Source organism: Gallus gallus, chromosome 20 (genome assembly GCF_016699485.2).
Source record: "Gallus gallus isolate bGalGal1 chromosome 20, bGalGal1.mat.broiler.GRCg7b, whole genome shotgun sequence".
Lineage (NCBI taxonomy): Eukaryota > Metazoa > Chordata > Aves > Galliformes > Phasianidae > Gallus > Gallus gallus.
This window is the reverse complement of record NC_052551.1, coordinates 13,743,883-13,764,943: the sequence shown is the minus strand read 5'-3', so window position 1 is coordinate 13,764,943 and position 21,061 is coordinate 13,743,883. Positions and strand designations below refer to the sequence as shown.

At 44.5% G+C, this 21,061-nt stretch overlaps 2 protein-coding genes across 20 annotated transcripts in view; one reads left to right on the top strand and one right to left on the bottom strand.

The window, feature by feature from the left end:
• ADNP (activity dependent neuroprotector homeobox) overlaps positions 1-19,448 on the bottom strand; it is a 25,472-nt gene extending 6,024 nt beyond the window's left edge. The window contains exons 1-8 of one of the 19 annotated variants that reach the window (XM_046902909.1): positions 19,420-19,448; positions 15,162-15,284; positions 14,239-14,489; positions 11,416-11,574; positions 10,032-10,077; positions 8,583-8,889; positions 1,551-1,663; positions 22-114 (exon numbers count right to left, since the gene is read on the bottom strand). In XM_046902909.1, coding sequence (XP_046758865.1) covers positions 22-114; positions 1,551-1,663; positions 8,583-8,889; positions 10,032-10,070 — 552 coding nt within the window. In that variant the 5' untranslated portion in view covers positions 10,071-10,077; positions 11,416-11,574; positions 14,239-14,489; positions 15,162-15,284; positions 19,420-19,448. Of the gene's footprint in view, positions 1-21; positions 115-1,550; positions 1,664-4,675; positions 4,716-8,582; positions 9,945-10,031; positions 10,078-11,415; positions 11,575-11,687; positions 11,794-14,238; positions 15,285-17,542 lie in introns of those variants that run through there. The other 18 variants (XM_004947265.5, XM_046902907.1, XM_046902910.1 and 15 more) reach the window with 18 other exon arrangements.
• LOC124417325 (oxysterol-binding protein 1-like) lies at positions 19,270-21,061 on the top strand. Its single transcript, XM_046902926.1, has 2 exons — positions 19,270-19,624; positions 20,922-21,061. The coding sequence occupies exons 1-2, from the start codon at positions 19,285-19,287 to the stop codon at positions 20,960-20,962; spliced, it is 381 nt and encodes a 126-aa protein (XP_046758882.1). The 5' UTR covers positions 19,270-19,284; the 3' UTR covers positions 20,963-21,061.

Here is a 21,061-nt window from a genome sequence, read left to right as displayed (position 1 = left end):
TCAACATAAACCATTACCAACCTGATTTTTTGTAAGCGATGGGTCCCACAATCCTACATCTTCCCATGTAGTGTTTTTCAAATAAAAGTCATTAGGTTCAAACTGCTTAAAATCCTGGAGAAGGGGAAGATGGGAAGAGAGCATAGACAATCAAAACCCAGACCAACTGCTCCCTTAAGCAACTCCTTTAAGTATTCATGCAGTCCTCTCACTCACATGCTGCTGGCGAATAGCAGAAAACATTAATTAAAGCAATCTGTGTATTTAAATGCATTATTTGGAGGTGAACAGTTGTGAACAATCTCAATAACATAGGACACACAACGAACTATTTTCAACATACATTCTGCCAATTAACGCAACACTGTCACTAAATACCTGCCCCATCTTCAAAGGCAGTCCCTGATACCACCAGCTGGGTAGAGATACACATTAAAGATCACAAATTCTGTACCACAAACTTGGTGGTGGTGGTTTTTTTTTTCTTTAATGTTGTTGGTTTTGTTGTTTGTTTTTATATTTATTTCACAGAGGAATTCAGATCCAAATTTGACAGCACATATGATGTTTAAGTAGCCCAATTCCTATTAAATAAAATGAGCGCTCTTCATTTTGTCTTTGGCATTATCAGCACATATAGACTCAAAGATGGTATTTTCACTGAAATTAATATTTCAAAAGCAACACTGTCCCTATTCACAACTTTATCCTTAAAAACCAAATGTGTCCACCAATTTCCTAAACAGGGAGGACAGGTATTTCTTTCTCTTGAAAGTACTTCACTTGAATCCTCCTTAAAAAGATACTAACTGAAATGCAAAACAAAGTCATAGTCTGGTGGGTACTCTGAACAGTCCAGAGGTATGAGCTGACCATAATGAATGCTGCGTTCAGGAAAGAAAGCTTCATTTTTTAGTGAATAGTTACACCAAGTTTGTCCAGCAAAGTAGCACAAACACCTTTTCCTTCTAGGAACTAACACAGGTATATAGGTAGTTTGTTGAAGTGATGACCTATATTTCAGCACCAACCAACATTCCACGAAAATCTCAGGATCTTCTGTCCCACAGGAACACCCTGTACCACACCTACCTCTTGATTTATTCCTAAGTGTCCAGTTAGCAAATGCTATACTTTGAAGCCCAACACAAAGGACAACCTATCTTCAACATACACCATGTCAGTCAAAAATAGCCTGAGGTCTATCTCGTCTCCAGTAGATTTTCTAAGAAGTGTCTGTAGCACATTTTAGCTCAAGTTATTAATTAAATCACACTTTGCATAGGACTTAAAAACACAGTGTGGAGGTAGCAATGCCTGAATAGCAAAGCTCAAATGGACTCCCAGAGTCACTCTCAGAAGCTGATGAGAACAGGGTTGAGGTGTGGGATCAGGGTACAGAGATTCCAGAAACATCCTTCAAAACTTAGAGGAAGAACTCAACGTTTCACAAAGCAGGAAAAAAAAAAAAAAAAAGCAACTGAGACCTCACTTTTCCACTAATGTTTGAGCATTTCAGCTCCGAGGCACTTGAGAGGTATCATACTTACTTCTATATGTTCTTTACAGTATTCCAAACCAATGTCACTAAGTATTTTTTTCACAGTTTTCCGGGCCTTTCTTAAACTGCCAAGGTTGTTGACAGGAAGTTGGAACATAGTTTCTATTGAAAAACAAAGTAAGAGAAGAGGTTTAAGTCACATGTGCTTTGTCTGATGAAGAGCTGCATTAATTATTAGTAATTTTCTCTCTCATTTTCCCCATAACTAAAAGAAAGCCTAAATCCTTAAGACACGTAGATTCTCAGACTCTACTGTTAGCACCCAGGTTTCTTCCACATGCCAATAATTGGCCTTATTTCACATATGAGCAGTTCTCAGTCTGCACATTGCTACCATTACACTAAGCACTTCCTCAGCTACAGAACCATCATCAACTCATCTGCACTTCAGGAAAGTGAACCAGCAGAAATGCAGGAGTCTTTTGACAATATACACTTTCTGGAAGAGGCAGGGCAGCCTGCAATGAACAGGCAGGCACTTCCTCAAATCAAAGCAGAGACTTATCTTGCTCACTAGGCTTTAATGCTCTACTGTCTGTTGCATAAAAAATAACATCCCAGAAGATAAAAGCTGCATTTCTATCATTAACATTCCTGGGAGCTAATTCTTGCTTTGTTAGAACACCACATTTTTTTTTATTCTTATCAACTAATTAATCACTACAGGGTCAGAGAATACCTACATCAACTAAAAATGGGCTTCTTGGATGGAAGAAGTCTAGAATTCAGAATGAGCAGAAGCTTCAAACCATTAAATAGTTTAGTCAGAAAACCAAAAATCTCTCACCATGCGATGAAGGGCAGTCTCTAAGCTACAAGGAACTTATTACAGATTTTTTTCAAGTACAAAGGATGCAGGTTGTGGCTACAATAGCTGAGTGCCCCAGTCAAACACAACCCTGCTATATGCCCTGTCCTACACAGCTCTGTGTACACACCAGGATTTTAACATTCATTCTCCTACCAACTTTTACTAGGTAATGCTGTAATACAGTCACTAATGACTTACTATTCCATGACTGTCACCAACACTGCTTAGTGTCAGAAACAGAGGAAATCGACAGGGCTAACACAAACCCATCAGCTTCACAATCAGCAAGCACTCACTAAGCTAAACTCTCACCTCTTCCAATTCAATTAATTCAGAAACAGCTCTTGACTAAGAGTAGCAAGCTGATCACGATGTTTGGGATTGATTTCTATTCTGTAGTCATGATACGAAGTAGAAGCAATACTAAATTTATATAAGGGTCTACAGGAAACTTCTCAAATACCAAACCAACTCTGATCATTAAACACTGTGGTGTGTGTGTGTGAGCTACCCACCACCACCCATTACCAAAAGGAAATACAGCTGCATGGAACACTGTGTACACAAAAACTAGGAAACCAAAGCAAAGTGTTGACTTTGTCTATAAATCTCAGGTCTCCAAGTTACTCAGTTAAACTACCTGCAGTAGTAACACTGCTTAGAGACATCACACAAAGTCACTAATGATAGTAATTTAAAAAAACCACCATACAGGCCAGGAAACAATTACTTCAGTGTTACGTATTAATTTCCTCCAAGTAAGATTTGTTATAAGAATTGAGTATAAACACTGTGTATTTACCTGACCTAAATTCTAAATGCAAGTACACTGATGACTGTGACTGTAAAGGCGTTTCAGCTAGCATTCTTCTCTAGCCCCAATTAAAAGGAGTGGAATTAGAAAAAAAACTATAATTTAGTTAACGTGAAAAGTAGTTGTTTTCTGTGTGTTATCTGGAACCTTTCATTTGAGATAAACCACTCTACAAATACAAAGAATTAGCATTCTGGTGAAATATTTCACACATAGGGTCGCTTATCAGCCTGGTAACTCATTTGCCATGTTGGAGATAAGAACCCTAACCCAGCTATGAAGAGCACTTCCACAGGTATCCTCTGCCTTCTCAGAGACGGTGAGGATTAAACAGATCATGACAGAAAACCACACTCTTACCAGTTACTGCCTCTAAAGACACTGAATGGAAAGCCATGAACTGCCGTTTTTTCACGCTGTGTTTATTCCTATCTGTACACCTTTATAATCAAGCATCTGATCTGCAATTACAAAAAATATCCAGGCCTAACACATTCTCCCTCATGATGCAAGAGTGAACATCATCACTTGGGTAATTAGATTGGTCCATGTCATCCTTTCAGAATACTACTCACTCCTGGCCAAGGACATTTTTTCCATCCTCATGAAGGACTAGGAAACAAGGTTTAGATCTGAATCTCTAACTCCGTGTTAGTTTTGAAAACTGACAAGGGCAAACCAGTTACTTCATCAAAAACAGCATCTGAGTTCATAGCTTCATTATCAGATGTTCTGAGAATACTCATGTTATCCCCTCACTCTTCCTTCTCTCACAAGATCCATTTCTAAAGGCACACACTGAAGAAAATTAAGAAAAACACTTAACATGCATAAAATGTTATAGCTCTGCACTGTGTATTAGGCTGTGGTAAGCAGTAACAGAACATGCCAAGCCCTGCCCTACTTCTCTGCCCATCCTTGTGCCTGTGATGTGGTTATTCAGTTTTACTGCATAAGCACCTCTGGACAAAGACTATTTCCTGGTAAAATAAAAATAATACCATTTAAGACAAAGTATAAATGCATAAATGGTGAAAAAGCTTTAGAGAATAACAATGGATATTTACATTGCAAGCATCTGCATCAAGAAATGGTTGTATTAAACAACTACACCTAAAGACTAAAAAGAGCAACTTCTATGCACTTCAGGGCAACATTACAATTAGTTTAGTTACTTCCACAAGCAGAACTAAAATTTCCTTAAGAAAACATAATTAAGACTGCAGTTTTGCTTCTAATACATTTAATATAACGTAAAAGTTGAATATAGTCCACTTTACATCAAAAGACATAAGTGGTAATTGAAAATGCTTAACAACAGAGCTGAGAATCAGCAATGCCAATTTCATACAGTATTAGTGTAACACTATAACGTGATGGAAAACACAGCACTGAAAAGGGGGTAGCAGAGCACCAGGCTGCAGCAAGTGAGGATAAGCTCAAGTGCAGCAGACATGGATGCAGAAACAAAGGAAAAAAATCTGCTTACCCTTGGAAGGCCTCAGGTGGGCAGGGATCTCCAGCAAGATACTCTTGCCTCCACTGCCAACCCTTAAATGAGGGCTGGGAAGGGGTGGATCCTGGCTCCAGCCCTTCCATCACTCAGGTCTGTTGCATGCACCTGAGCCCCCCTGCCTTCCCACCAGGTGCTCAATCACTGCTTCAGGCCACAACTCAGCACTTCCACTCCAAATAGTAACAAACAACTTAAAATATGGCAAAGACTAATGGGGAAAGGGCTGTGGAAAATTTAAACTCCTAACAAGCCCACCCATCAATGCAAATTGTAAGGCTGCATCCCCTACCTGCAATTTCCAAGTGGTATTTTCTCTGGTTTAAGTAATAAGTGAAACTTACTTTTTTGTTCAGGTGGAAAAAGCAACTCCAACCTGTAGTTCCTTTTCCTAGGCTGGTCACTACAAAACAGCACTCACTGCTAAGCTCTCTGTCACTTTTTTCATGACTCGACTTAAAAGAGATCTGAATTTTATGATAGCAGGACTGCATTAACAAGAAAGCAAAAAAAATATCATATTAACAAGCTATGACTAGCCATGCCATGCTGACAGCACATCTCACACTGCACAGGTTGCATGTATATTCTTCATCACAACAGTTGGAAAGAAAATAGTCTTTAACATTCTATTCCACTTCGTCCCAGAGCACAACTGGGGATTGTAGCTCTGAACTCATAAGTTCCAATCAAGTTAATACAGATTTTCCTTAGAATATATTTTTTTATCACTCAAGAACGCTCATTTACTAAAAGCTCCTGTTGCTGTAGTTCACTGTGCAAGAGTGAGAAACTATGAATGTAGCCAAGAAATTAATCATGGCTCCATTAGTTTACTTTCTCTAAATGCAACTAAACACATATTGCTCTCGCTGTAGGACGTTATTTCTGTATGCTTTCAGTAGCTTCTTCCTCATTACCTGCATGCTCAAAAAATATATGGAACAGCATTGTCAGCTGTTGTGCAGGACATGAATGAACACTTCACAATGAATCTCAAATCCAAGGAGAAAATAACCTCAGTTTCATTCCAGGATAACCCTAAATCTTAGTATCAACTGCAGAAACATTAGTGCATGAAAGCATTCAATGTTAAAGCTTCCAGCAAGCTGTGACATTTTCTCCATAACCCAAATCCCCACTTGAGGAATCATTCTGCTTGTGAAGAGACCATATTTTTCCTTACGACAAAGTGAGAGTCAGTACCATTTGTCTCCAGGCAGCGACCACTGGTACACGTGAAAGTCAGATACAATTCTCAAAATAGAATTAGCAAGTAACTTACTTGAATAGGAAGTGCCACTATCAACACGTTCACCAAAACAATCAAATACTTTCTCTTAATTACAATGTCTAATAAACCTGGACTTGTCAAACACATAATGATATATATTTGTATATAAGCCCAAGCAATTAAAAAACCAAATTATTTAAGACTGCCTAGAAACAAGATTTCAGTTCTATCTACACTATCGTCCTGACTCTGCCTCCTGCCTGCCTCACAGCCAACTCCTAAGAAATTATCAACACCTTCCTATCACAACACATCATAATACAGGATATAATCAGAGCTTCACATCTGAAAACAGAAGATCAACCTTCACAGCAAAAGGATTTTTCTCTCTATTTAAATGTTCTGAGCTTGTTAGCCATAGCTGGTGAAAGAAAGTAACAGAAGGGGAAAGAAAAACCACCCTGAAATGCTCATAGGAGCACGATGTGAGCAACCTTCGGGAGAAACAAAAGCAAACAGGGAGAACAGGCCCATTACTACTGGAAATTGCTGCTTAGCTTAGAAATTTAACAGCACACATTACCCAGATAGAGGAGATCAGGACAATGCTCACTGTACAACACAACAGAAAGAAACACGAGAAGTCTGACCTGAAAATTAACTACAGCACAGCCACAGAAGGTTCAACCAAACCCAAATTCAAGGTTTTATTTTTGTTTCTTTGAGTTCAGTACTCAGGCAGACCTGAAGCAACTTTCAACAGCCAACTGTACCTTCACCAATTTGCTACTTTTACTAATACTTCAAATTCCAGACGGAAACTATTGTGGCCATCAAGTTAAAAACATCCAGAATGGGAAACCTGACACATCCACCACCCGTTATGCTACTGCCAAAATTTTAAACCACTTATTGAGTTTAATAAACTATTATCAACGTATAACCTTCAAGCACTTCAAGTTATCTAGCCATGCAGTTCAGTGCTTCAACATATCATTACCAAAGGACTATGGCCACCTTGAAAAACTAAGTCAAAAGAGAAGAAATAATAAAATAATACTGTGCAATTATATGGAAAATGAATGTAAAATGCAATGCTGTGTGCCTGACTGAGGGCTCTATGATGCTACAACTAATGTTTTCTGTCATGTTTTTTTCAGTGCAAACAGTCACCCCTTTATGAGGGAAGTACTGCTTTTATACACAATGCAGCACAGTCACAACTGTGCCCTCACAGGAAGGTGTGCACCCAGGAGAGGGTAAGGAACACAGGTGGGAGAAAACAAGAACACAGCAGTTAAATTATCAGAGGTGATTAAAAACACAACAAAAAGCAAAAGGCTCCTCCTGTCTGCAGACCCAAAAAACTGCTTCTATTTTTGTGTTCCTGTAAGTGCCATGCTCCTGCAGATTGTTCTGTATCTTAGATCTCATCAGAACGGCTGCCTTTAGTACTACCAGGTAACAACAGATGTTAAGACTGCTTCAGTTCCGTCAACTTCACCTAGAACAACACGGCCAATCTCCTGGCACGTGGCTGCAAAACGCTCACCTGGCAGCAGCGCTACTCTGATTCAGGAGAAGATGCATCAGCAAGATGAAGACAGCTTTTTTCTTTCAACTAGTCTTCAACAAATATTCCAAATCTGCCTCAGCCTTTTTTTGTTGCTTGTTTTTGGACAACATGATTTGAAGCATTTAATAGGCTTGTTTGATGACTGAGGTTTGCTACAGTTGTACCAAGCAGCAAATACACTAAATTATTACTGTCACATTCCTGTTAGTAAAATGGTGATTTTCATACACAAGTAGTTTGTAGACCTAAAGAAATAATCTAGAGGAAACTCCTGAAGTGTAAAAGAACCAACAGAGCACCAGTGGACTATTCTTGGTTTTATTTTATGCCTAACTACACCACGAGGAAACCCTCGCACAACCAGCACATACACAACTGCTGCTGACCCTTAGTATTTAACTGAGGGAGGTGTTTTCATTTAACAACATTGATAAAAAGCATCTCTGTGAAATGGCAAGTAAAAAGAGAAGTTGTGGAATCCCTAAAATGTGTAAACAAAAGCTGGTCTCTACTGCACAAGAAATAATCCACAGAGGAGTAAGGACAACTATCTCTTGGGCACATTATTATAAATATAAATACAACACCAATTTTTACCTTTAATGAGCACGTTTGGTTGACCCTTCATCTCCTAATGCTGTCATTTATTCGTACTATGAAGACTGAGAAAACCTGAACTTTATGGTGATCTGAAACACAGTATTACCAACTGCACTGTTCAGGACAGCATTGTGAGCACACGTGCAAAACAGACAATTTCAAAAGCAACATCTAAATTCTATCCCATTGTGACTTTGAGTTTACATACATCTGTATATCTCTATATATCAACCCTGTCTTAGTAATTAGCTCTGCAAAACCTATAATTCACTAAACAGATAATTTTGAAACTGAATGACAGTAACATTTTCTTTAATTTTTGCACATACTTATAAAGTGGAACTGTTACTCTCTCCTTTTCCCTCTCCCCATTATTATCCCTCTGCTGCTTCAAAAGGTCCATCCTTTTGTTGCTCTTTTCCCCTTTCCTCCTCATCCTTTCTTTGCTGGTGCTTGGCCTTCTTGGTCCTTACCTCGCTCATTTTCCCTCTTCTCATCTTCCCTGCGCCAATTCATAGCGTCCACATTCTTTCGTCGTTCTCTCTCATCCTGTCTCCATCGCTTCTTGATATCTTTGTCCTTAACTTGCTCATTTTCTCTCCTCTTCTCATCATCCCTGTGCCATTTTATTGTTTCTGCATTTTTCTGTGGGTCCACGCTTCTTTTGAGATAGTCTTGTCGCCTCCTCCTCTTTTTTAACATATCTCTTTCCCTGGCACGAGCCTGCTTTTCTTTCTGGGAAAGAAAAGCTTTACGGGGCATCATGAGCTGCTGCTGTACCTGTAATAATATTGTATTCCATGGAATAATGTACTATAACATGCACTTGGTCAGGCACAACAACTCTCATTTGGAGCTGAGTATTTCAAAGCCAGGATAATTTACTGCTTCTTCTCTTTCCTTTGTAAGTCTCTGCTAGCTCTGTATTAGATAGTGCCACATTCAGCTCCAGGCACAATACCTAACTGGCACCTCAGCAGCTGGTGCACATCCAACACAGAAAACTCAACCCCCTAAAATCCTGAGCTGAAGCAGGATGCTTTCTTTCCCCTCCCTCTTACAACTCCTCCCACAGAGAGTTTTTAGCAGCCACTTGGCATTGCAACATCCAATCGAGAGAACAGGCTGACAGAAGAGAGTTGTGAAAGAAACCTGGTAATGTTCAAGCCTTAGTCTCTTCTCTTACCGGAGATCTACTGTTAATGAAGCTTAAAGGTACTTATTTACCTTTTCAGATCCCCATTTACATAAAATTTGGTTAAAAGTGGCCAACATTCTTGGCTGGGAGGAGTGAGAGGCCAGCAGGAGACAAGCCACAAGCTGAAGAAATACACAAGCTTTGTTTCCTTGGGAAACCTGGCCAAAACATTTAACTGCAGTTAATGAAATAAGTCCTGACTCATCTACTCAAACTTTCTCTACGTGTGTCAAGTCTTGTTATTCACAAGAACAGAGGAAAAAAGAATCTACCTATTTACTTGAAGTTTCTGCCAAAAACATGCCTGATGAGTTTTTGTTTTGTTTTCTTAAGAGGTGTCAATTAAGACTGCCTTTTAACAAATCATTTTATTTTGGTCATTTCTCCATAGTCATCCAACACATTCACATTGTTAAATTTATTGATGTTAACATCTGCAATTTTGACATTATGGAAAACAAAACAGACCACAGAAAGAATTTATACTACTACTACTATTCTTTAAAAGACTCTTCCATGCACATTGAGCAACATTTCAGAAGTATTCCAAACTGCAGTTGTGGCCCAGGTTTGTTTGTTTTGGTTTCTGAATTTGTTTAGAAGAGAGTTTTGCAGAGGTATCTAATCAAAATGAAAACTGCAGAAAGGACAAAGTTACTAGATTAGAATACTTAAACAAAGCCTAAAAGAAAATGAAACAAATGTACTTTTAAAATTTAGCTACCTTATGGAAAGCACTTGTTCCCAGCATGCAATACTCCATCTTTTTCCTACAGAAAAAGCAATGTTTCAAACCCTTATTCTAAAATCCTGCTCCTTTTCCCTGGGTATTATATCCTCCTCCCCCCCCCCTCCCCTCCCCCCACCCCCAAATACTACAACCCACTATTCTAGTCCATAGACTTTGTTAGAGATATATCAAGATCCAACCATTTTCATTGTAATAATTCAAACTCTATTTTCTTAATATCCATACTACTAAAAGAGAAGGGCTGTAGCAGGGTGAAACACAGCAGAATAAAAAACACATGCAGTTTGGTAGCAAGTTAGTGCACAACATTCAGATTATACTAAACCCTACTTCATTAAAAATTACAGGATACCCCTCTAGTGGACAGCCTGTTTTTAAGTATTAAGTAGTATTTAGTATTAATAATTATTGATAACAATCTTGTCATTGACATCAGAAAGCACTGAGAATCCAAGATCAACATCAGTGCAGTCTTTACATCTTTGAAATAGCTTTAACTTCCCTATCAGCTGTGTGCCAGTACCACATCACTGTTTTTTACTACAGCAAGCTAAACTTCTCTTATCTACCTTATCTTCAATTTTATCAGTAACTTGATTTTATTCCAATCATAATAACATGAATAAACTTTAAATTCAGTCACAGCTTCATGCAAATAATTTCCCCCCAACCCCCCTCCACACAAGGTTTGACATTTACAATTTGCCATTAAAAAAAACCCTTTGAGGAAATGATTGTTGCATTTTCTTTCATTTGTTTGTGTTGTTTTTTTTTCCTTCCTTAAGCTTTATTTTTTCATTGTTTTTAACTGGGATATTCCTCCCTCCCCTCCCATTATATCCCACTCTGATCAACCAATTTATAGACAAATGATAGAAAATACCTCAAAACAACTTTTAGTTAAACTTTTAGAATTAAACATTTAAAATGTGATTCAAATAAAAAGTATCACGTTTCAAAGAGTGACTTAAAGGGACGGCCAACTTGAACTCAACGTGGCTCTGACTCCCACATCACAACTTGCAGGTTTCTCCCCACTTTGTTTCAGCTCTTCTGGCAAATTTCCCACAGCCAGACCTGTCTTCCACTTTTGCCCCCATTGGTTTATTAAGACCAACCAAAAGATGGGGGAAATCTTTCAACCAGGAAACCACTGAAGTGAAGCTGCCAGAGCGGTTAAGCTCAAAGCCCCCGGGCCCACAGTTTCTCTGGAGTTCAAGTTGGTGTTCCTTTAAGCTCAAAATGCCCACACGTCAGAAGCAAACAACTATCTTTTCAACTACTTTTTGCCCATAGTTCTCCAAACAATAATCTTAACTCTACCCAATCTACTCGGTATATATTACGAGGCATTTACCTCCAAAATTAATGGTGCTTGGGCGTCTCAGACTCATTGGACAAGTTTCATGCAAAAGCCTTCAAAAATAATTCTCCTTCCAGAACGCCCACCTCAGCGATTATATTACACCTACTGTGTGAGGCCAAAGCCCGGACATAGAAGAAGGGTCATATCCTGCTGTACAAAACAAAGTGTTAAAGATAAGAGATAAGAAACGTCATAAGGGCAATCTCACATTTATAACGTGCATTTCATTGTGAAGAACTAATTATAAAGCAGGCATACGGTACCTGTACTGACCCGGAGCTACCGCGGGGTGCACTCCAGCAAGGTTAGGAGTGCTGCAGACGTCTGAGTAGGCCTGTGCTTTAAACCCATTTCTCTAGGTGATGTTACCTGAGGAACAGTTTGCTACTCAGAGTGCAATTCAGTTATCCGAGTTGGAAATCCAGCAGAACACTGTGATGGATGCTCCTACTCACACCTCATATAACCTTTTGATTCAGCATCTAGGGCCTCTGCTTACAGAGAAGCTGAGCGGTCAACACCAGCAGCACAGCCGCACCTGTCGCGATTCACACACTGACACCAGCGCTTCCTCACACACTGATTTTCCATAGAGGGCTCCCATACCAACACAGTTAAATTACAAGTCTGTGGGAAACCAAGCAGGTGATGCGGCGCCAGCACCGACCCCAGCGAGACGTTTTCCCCTGGGAAGGATTCAGATTAAAGTTTTAGTTCTATGGCGGCAAGCGGGAGGATGTTACAGCCTAAATGTTATGTTTCTCTGGGAAGACCTGCCATCTCTTCAGCTCACATCTACAGGACCTCACAATTCCAAGGCAGCTGAGCAGGGGGGAGTGACAGTCGGGACACAGGGCAGGGAATGATGAGCAAACCAAAAACACCGGTGCAGATATAGCAGGGAGAAGGGAGAAGTTGGGAGAACCAAAAGCTGCCAAAAACTGCCATGAGAAGGTAAATGCTGCAGCTGAACAGCCCTTCTCCTGCACCCACTGGCACAGCTGCCACTGGCTCACAATCAGCATTTCACTTCTTTTTTTCCTGTTGGACTCTCCTCATTTCAACATTTCTGGCCTACTTTTCAGAGGGGCTGTGCACCCGCATCTCCTGTGAAGGTAATGAGATTTACAATTTAACGGCACATCTGAAATGCCAGACAACTGAGGGCTCATTTTCAAGTCAGCTATAATCCTAGGATGGAGGCTGTTCTGTAACAGCACGGGATTTGCTCTCTACAGTTTCAACACAGAGCACCTCCACATCCCTGTCAGCTCAGCCACCTACAGCACCACTTCTGCCCACCTAACACAATGGGTTGCAGGTAACACCTGTGCCAACACCTCTCAGCTCCAAGCAGACAACACAGTGTGCACAGCTGCTGTGCTGGACGACCCAATGTGTCAGCAAGCGCATGCCTCCAACTCCTCTGATTCCTGCCTGTATCCAAAACAGGACTGGGCACGTTAGAAAGATGTAAAGTTTACAGAAAGCCCACATCAAATAAAAATCTAACGTGGTGTTTTAGAACAACGATAACTGAAGCTGAAGGAAATTAGCATGCGTGTTTCAGTATCTAGTCAATGCACTGTAAGACCCCAGGACACAAAAACCCTGACACCCCCTCACAGCCACTTTATTTCTTCAACATCCCTTGGTCAAGAAGACTTCCAAAAGATTTTAAAACCACTTCCGAAATTAAGTCAGTGTCAAAGGACAGCTTGCACCACTTCTTCAGAAATCAGGTTTTAAAGCCAAATAACTTTAACCCTAGGCAAATGTTCCTTCAGGACAGAAAAAGAAGTCCATCTAAAATGAAGTACTAAAATAAAAAACCAACCACACTTAAATTGCTTTGGAAGAAATTCTCTGGCTAATAACATGAATGTTCTGTTTCTGTGACTACATGCCATCCTCAGCAAGAGTTTACAGAGCTGTTTTCTCTCTTTTCTTTTTGAGTTTATGGTTAGCAAACTGAAGACAGACAACTCCAACCTCCCATCACAGAGCAAAACCTTCTGTGGGACAGCTGCAGTGGGACACTCAGGGGGGCTGAGCTTTCTCTGTTCATCCTCTTTTTTTTTAAAGGTTAAAAAAATATCTCCTGCAGTCTTGCAGACAGAGATCCTCTGAAGTCATTCACACACTTCTCATTCTTGCTTGATTTCTGGAATTTTCCACTGGTGCCAGAAGCTCCATCTGGTGGGTGTGTACACTAACTGCATAACTAAACGGGAATTAACTATTTCCTTAACAATTTCTGCACAGCAGTAAAAGTTTGCACATTGTGTAATTTCTCTGCTGCAATGTAAAATACAAGACAGACAAATTCTGACTGCTCTAGGAACCATAACTCCTTTCTTCTTCATGAACAACCTGTTAACTTGCACTCTACTGAGAATTTTTGCTCCGTTTTCTTATTTTGATGACACAGCTTGATGGTTTTTAAAAATCAGCACTAGCCAACTCTGAATGCCTTCTCAAGAAAAAGCTTTTGAAAACACACACACAAAAAAAGCAATTCTGGTGATCTCTACTGCATTCCCAAAAGCAGCTTTAAATTGCATCCATTCTCTAGGGCATGCTATACTTCAGTGCATAGGTAATTTTTAATTAGAGGCACCAGCAGCTCAAGAAGTAGGCTTCCCCACCTACTGCCACCTTGAATAATATCTTTTGTTACTGTTCAGAGTCCTCAAATATAAACATTTATATGCATCCATATATGCGTAATGAAATCAATATGTAATACACACACTCAGCACAATAGCCCTCTTAGTTTAGGGCTATTTCTTAAAGGCACTAAAGCCTGCCTACCTTACAGCAATTTGAAATTGAGACTGGAGGTCACTGAAGCACGAAGGATATTATTTTCCTACACCATGATATCCACACTTCAGCGGGCAGGAAAAAAAGGCCACATGAATATGTTTTACCAGTTCAAAACGTGATCTTTGTGTGGACTGCAGCTAAGCATGAACAATCCCATATCGAAAATTTTGGAAACAGAAGCATGTTTCATTTAGATTTTCAATCTGAAGCTCACAAAAAAAACATGATATGAATCCCTGTAAAATGTTCAAAAATAAAGCATGTAATCAATATACATGTAATTTATGATTAGATTACACTGACTGTACAACTACAATCAAATTACAAATGCTAGTCTAGTCTTCTCTCTATCACACTTCCCTGACACCACTACCGTGTCAGCAACAGGGCTTGTGAAGCAGCCACAGCACAGAACTGATTCAATGGCAGAGCAGCCTTCTTCAGCCAGAGCACTTCCTCCACCGCAGTGCTGGTGCTTACACAAGTGAAGCGGTAGGAAGCGTGGCTTATACCACCCCTTGCAGAGGCAGCACACAGATATATTTAAACCACTGCTGAAACTGCATCCCTTGCTGTGCCCTACTGCAGAATGCATTGCTTGCATGCTGGTGGAAGTGGCAGAGCAACAAAACAAAAGAGAGCATACAAACACTTTCCCAAGCTCATCTAAAACCCTGCCAAAACATGTTTTCTCAGACAGCAGATAGATTAGATACTGAAAGGATCTCACCAACTGTCTAGCATGTAAGTATTTCACATGTAAAAATAGTCTGTGAAGTATGCTGATGCTAACTGTTCTTCCTTTGCCTTGCCACTTCACACACTATGCACAAACGCTGGCATTACACGATGGGGTAAAGTCTGTGAACAACAGCTTAAAATCAGTCTTACCACTCCACGTTTCTTACCTCGTTCCCTTTCTGTCTAAGCATAGCTCCCAAGTGCTCCAGTCCCTGACTACATTCCAGCGTTAATCCACCTCTGCTACTGCTGTCTTCCGTCTGACTCGGGAACCTTCGATATTCAAAGGGCTTCATAGCAGCAGCAATGAGGAAACAAAACAAAACAGAAGGTCAGAAACATAATGAACTTTTTTGGGGGAGAAAAAAGAAAAAGCATTTTAAGACAAGTATTTTGCCAACTTAGATTTCAAGAGAGATTTTGCCCCCGTACTGTTGCTGCTATGAATCTGCATCACTAACAATTCCTTTGGCCCAGATGCACCACTAGCAGAGAGCGATGGGATCCAGAGGCACATCAGCTATCAATACACAGAAGAGGTAAAAAGGGGTGAAGGAAAGAATGGCTGAGGCGTGAAGGAGGGAAAAGGAGCTGAAGGCAGGGAAGGAACAGCAGCTGCTGACGCCAGGCCAGAGGGCATGCCTTCCCTACACACACAGGCACAGGGAGGTAATGAACATCGCTTTGGTGGACAGGCTGTCTGCTGTTACCCAAATTCCATTTCTTGCAAATTGTTTAACACGCTTCTTGAAAAATGGATTTTAAATCAAACATTTTGCCACCTGATCTGGTCAACCAAGAACCTGCAGGTGTGACGTATTCACAGAGACAATCACACAGGTATAGGACCCAACCACAAGAACCAGTTTTTGGTCAACCATCTTTAAAACAAACAAACAAGAAAACCCAACCCTCCAAGGATATAAAGGGCAGTAAGCACAAAGTGATTCATTACAGAAAGAATGGAACTTATTCCACTCTTATTTACTGTCAACACATTCAAAAGTACTCCTGTGCTATTTTGCAGTAAGAATGAGATGCTAAATTTGAGGCCCATTTTGTCTTTCAACATCAGTTCTGAAGAATATGTATTTTTTCCTTGGAGGCACTGGGCCCTTGGGTAGGTAAGTAAGAGCCGTGCCCTCTTGGAAGATATTCATATCTAGAACACGAGTTTGGCTCTTGTACCGGATCCTGAAAGCCCCAAACGAGCAGGCCAATCTGGGCAACCTGACTATCAAAGCAAGGGCATTTTTTCCCCAAAACACAGCCTGCCAATCAAAACAAACCTTCCACATACACAGAAAAAAACCTCCTGTATATGTATATATACACACATATATTTAAACTAAATTAACATAATTAGGATTCTTTTTTTTTTTTTGCTTCTAATGCATACAGATATTTATATTGCCTTATCCTCAGACCAATGCTGTCTGTTCTCACCTCCATAGCTCACACTCCCTTATACTGTTAAGAAGTGTACACTTGTACCAATGTATTTATGTGAGCAGGATCGCCTCCACGTTAACGATTGTAATGTGAAATTATGCTAACCGAAATTCTATCTGGCCCAAGGAAATGAAGAAGAGCCTATCTTAGCCATCCAAAATGGCATAACGCTCATTTAGCTGCAGCTGTTACACTTTTAGAAAAGCAGCACACCGGCATTTCAAAGAGCAAAATGAAAAAACAACGGTGCAAACTGGGCTGCACCCACAGACACAGCGCGGCCCATCCCTGTCCCTGCACAGTACTGCAGGTGACAGCAGGGCCACCAGCCCCGGACCCACTCAGTGCACCCCTCCCAGTGCCTGCATCCCACTGCCTTCACACCACGGCCGTCCTCACCACACCTGGCACTGTTCCGTCCACTCTAAATGTGCAAATTCTGCATCTCGAAACAACTCCAAATAGTAGAACAAAAATAACTTCCCAATTCTGGAAAAGGTCAATAAAGTTCTCATCCAGCTGTCAGTGGTACCTGCAGCCAGGTATACCAAGGGCACAACAAATGCAGTAACCCACAGACACCGCCTTTTCTCCCGCAGAATCACATCTTACCACCTATGGTTACCTCTGACAGAACAGCTGCCATTGTAATGGCAGGTTATGAAGAACACATCTGGACCGTATGACTTTTGACGACCAACACAATTCCAATATTGTTATGTATTGCAGGAATGCCACTTTAAACTCAGTATTTACTTTCAGTATTTACTGTTTTTTAAGGAGCAGGAAAGCTGGGCTGTAAATAATCCCCTATCACTCCTGCAGTGTGACAGAAGCACAGCTTACCTTACGCACAAAGGCACACCAGCCCTGCCCTAGAAACGCACGTGGCATCTCCTTCAATTTTAACAGCGAGTGCAGAAACCGCAGAGCTCAGACTGTTAAGCACCCAACCAACAATACTTTATAGTACTGACAAATGATTTCCATGCTTAATTAAAATGCTGCCGTAATATCCCACGGTGACACATACCAATTCTGACAACTGCTAACTTCTATCCTACACACACAGGAAAGGCTCAGTTATCCGCCTCACCCTCAGAGGGCACGCAGTCCTCCCCGACGTTGTCCGGGCAGCGCACACTTCACCCGCAGGGCACACAGCACAGCCGCGCTGCTCTGCTGGGCACACCTCAGCCTGCTGAGGACCGCTCTCCTAAGAGCCCATCCTGCGTGGCCTCACCGTGACTTTCTCACCCCCGCAGTTCCACGCAGTACTACCACATAAGGAACAGAAGCCTAACAGATACAGCTGCGTCCAACATGTATACCGAGATAATGATTTGTTTCCTAATGAGGGAATACTAAAGATGTCTCAATTTGCAGTGATCCCACTGAGTTGTCCCCAAACATTCCATTACCAAAAAGTCTTTTTCTTCTTGAAAAAAGAAAAAAGTTCCTTGAAAAGGAACAGCACTCGTTTTAATGAAGGGCAGCTCACTATCAAGACAACAAACACATTCAGCTTGGTGGTACTTTGGGGAACAAAACGTTGGTTGCATTTCAAAGAGGACACCTCTGTTCTGACTGAAGGTAGGAATGCACCGCAAACATCTTCAGCAACAGCTGTGTTACAGCCAGCGACCTCCAGCGCAGCTCTCCTTTACTGTTGCGTCTTTTCAGTGCTGTAAGATTTCAACGCGTGCAACAGCCGGCCTGCTGATACCAAACTGTGCTCAACAGCCGAGCTCCGCTTCCGTTAGGAAACCAACGAATCCCGTTTTCAAACAGGATGGTCCATCTGTGTCACATGGAAGGATGGCAGCCTGCACAGCCCCACGGCCCCGCAGCTGTATGGGCTCTCAGGAGGTCCAGCGGGAGGTCAGCATCGGCTGTGCCACACTGACAGGTGGGGATCGCACCTCCACTACCTCACATGCACCTCTCACCTCCAACTGGGACTAGAAAACAGCACTGAAAACAATCTGGAGAAGAACAATTCTTCTAGAAAGAATCCTGCACATCTACCAACCGGCTCCCACAAACAAAGAACATCGCGATGGCAACGTCTGCCTTCCCCAGCAGAGCCGCGGCGCTCAGGACCGCCCCGGAACGCAGAACTTTCTACCGCCGCAGCCGCGCTCGGAACGCGTTCAGAAAGCCGCGCCACTTCACGGAGCCACCAACGCCGCCGGATCCCGCGCGCCAGCTGCGCATCCTCCGAAGCCCTCCGTGCGCTCGACCCCCTCCTGCCCCGCGACGCGGCGGCCTCTGCGCTCCAACGCCGCGCCGACATCCCGGGCCGGCCGGGAGCGCGGCACTCCGCACCGGGCGGCGGCACTCCGGGGCCGCAGCGCGGCCCTCCCTCCCCCGCCGCAGCTCTGCCCGGCGCGGAACGCGCCCCCTGCTGCCTCCCGCACTCATCTCCCGGGCGGGCTGCGGTGCATTTTGGGTGGGGGCTGGTATTTTTCTGCCACGGCCATCCAGCGGGAGCGACAGCCCGGGTGTAATGCGGCGGGGAGGGGGAAAGCGAAATAGGGGGGGGGGAAGAAAAAAAAAAGATAAGAAATGAAAGGAGGGACGGCGCCGTCCGCGCCGCGAGCGCTGCAGAACGCGCTGCCCTCCCGCCCGGGCTGCGAGGCGCGGTGCCGGCTGCGCAGAGCCCCGCTCCCCGCCTTTGTCTGAGCGGCGGAACGCGCCGCGTCCCGGGGCTGCTCCCTTTCCCCGCCCGCGCTGAGCCCGGCCCGGCCCCGCTCCGCATCGCCGCGCGCTGCCCCCGCCGGCCGGGAGCGCGGCACCGCACGGAGGGCGCCGGCGGCGTAGCGGTCCCCGCGTCCGATGCGGAGGGCCGGAGCGGGGCCGGAGCCCCTCGGCGCCGCCGCTCTCCTCTTCAGAGGGGCCGCTCCGCCGGGCCGAAGGACGGGGGGCGCGGAGGGCGGGGGCCGCCCGGGCCGGAGCGCGGCGCACACCTACCTGAGCGCGGCTCTCCTCGCGGCGGGGGCGGGCGCTGTCCCGGCACCTCCGGCGCGGGGCGAGGGGCGCGGAGCCGCCTCCCGGCGCCGCCCGGATCCCCGCGCGGGCGGAGCGCTGCGCAGCCGGCGGCGGCGGCGCGGGGGAGACAAAGGGGGCTGGAAGGCGGCGGGGGAGGAGGGGGCAGTGTGCGGAAGGGGACGCTACGGTGAGCGGCGCCCCAGCGGGGCGGGGGCGGCGGCGGCACTGGGCTCGGTCCCCGGGGCGGGGGTGCGGGGCCGCGGGCGGGGGGGGGCTCCCTGCAGACAATACAGCCGGGTCCCTCCTGCCCAGAACCTGCCCTGGCCAAGATGGCGGCCGAGAAAGAGCGGAAGTGACGCGAGACTCTCATTAGCATACGGGACTCATTGTCCGGCGGGAGGGGACGGGGCCGCGGCCTGGTGGGGAGGGGTCCCGAGCCCCGCCGCGTTCCCGCCGGCCGAGTCCCCATCCCCGCCCCGCGGGGCGCACCCCGACCGCCGTGCTGAGGCTCGCGCGGCCGCCGAACCGGTTCGGGAGCGGGCGGAGGGGGGGGGAGAAAGTGGGGGGGCTCTCGCGAGAAGGACGGAGGCGGCCGCCGGCGGCGGGATCTACCCCGGCCCCGCTAGGAGGCGCCACGCCCTGCGGCTGGGGCCGGAGCGGGAGCTGGCGCCGCCCGGTTATCCCTCCGCCGCCGCCAGCCGGGACTACATCCCGTCCTGGGGCCGCCGCCGCCGTCGGGCGGGGGGCACGCGCCTGGTGAGCCGCGCGCCCACGTGATCGCGCGCTGCGCACGTGACCTCGGGGCCGGCGGTACGCTGTCTCGTGCGGCGCCTCAGGACGTTCCCGCCTCGCGCATCGCCGCTCCTGAGCCTCGTCCGCATCGCGGCAGAGCCGCCGCCCGAGGCGGGAGGGGAGACCGAGGATGAGAGACTTCGAGCGGGGCGAGGTCACCCGAGGCACCTGAAGGTGTTAGGGCGTGAAGCGAGAATTAGGTGTGCCGAAGGAGGGCAGAGCTCGGCCTGCAGCTCGTCCTGCTCTGAGCGCAGGCGTGTCCGTGCCCTCAGGAGCGCAGCCTGACGCAGCCGTGAGGGGGAAGTGGGGCGTGGCTGCACCTCAGGAGTACCCCGACACCGGAGGAGAAGTGCCGTCCGTTCCCGCCTGATTTGTTAGAGCAGTGCCTGAGAGTTAAATGTGTAGGAAAGTCACCGTGGCTTCAGATATCATAAAGCAACACATCACTGCATTTCTGCATGGCTCGTATCCTGCAAGCCTTCATCGCTGCCTTTATCGCAGTTCACATAAGTAGCTTTCATGAAGGTGTCAGTGACGTTTTATTTGCTACCTTTCTTTAAGAATTTCTAATTTGACAGTTTAGAAGCACACTGCTTGCAAATCATACCTTCATTTCACCATACGTTCTCAATGTCTTCGCATCAGCATCCATAAGAATGAGTAAGTGATGGAAAGTCTTTGTTTTACAACAGAATGGATGCACACAAAACTTACCTGCAACAGCAAATGGTGATTTAACACAAGAAGGGAGGGTTTCTGGAGCCCGAGCACCAGAAGAACAAATCCCTGAAGTCTGAAAGATGGATTTCAGAAAACTCAGAAGTGCCATATG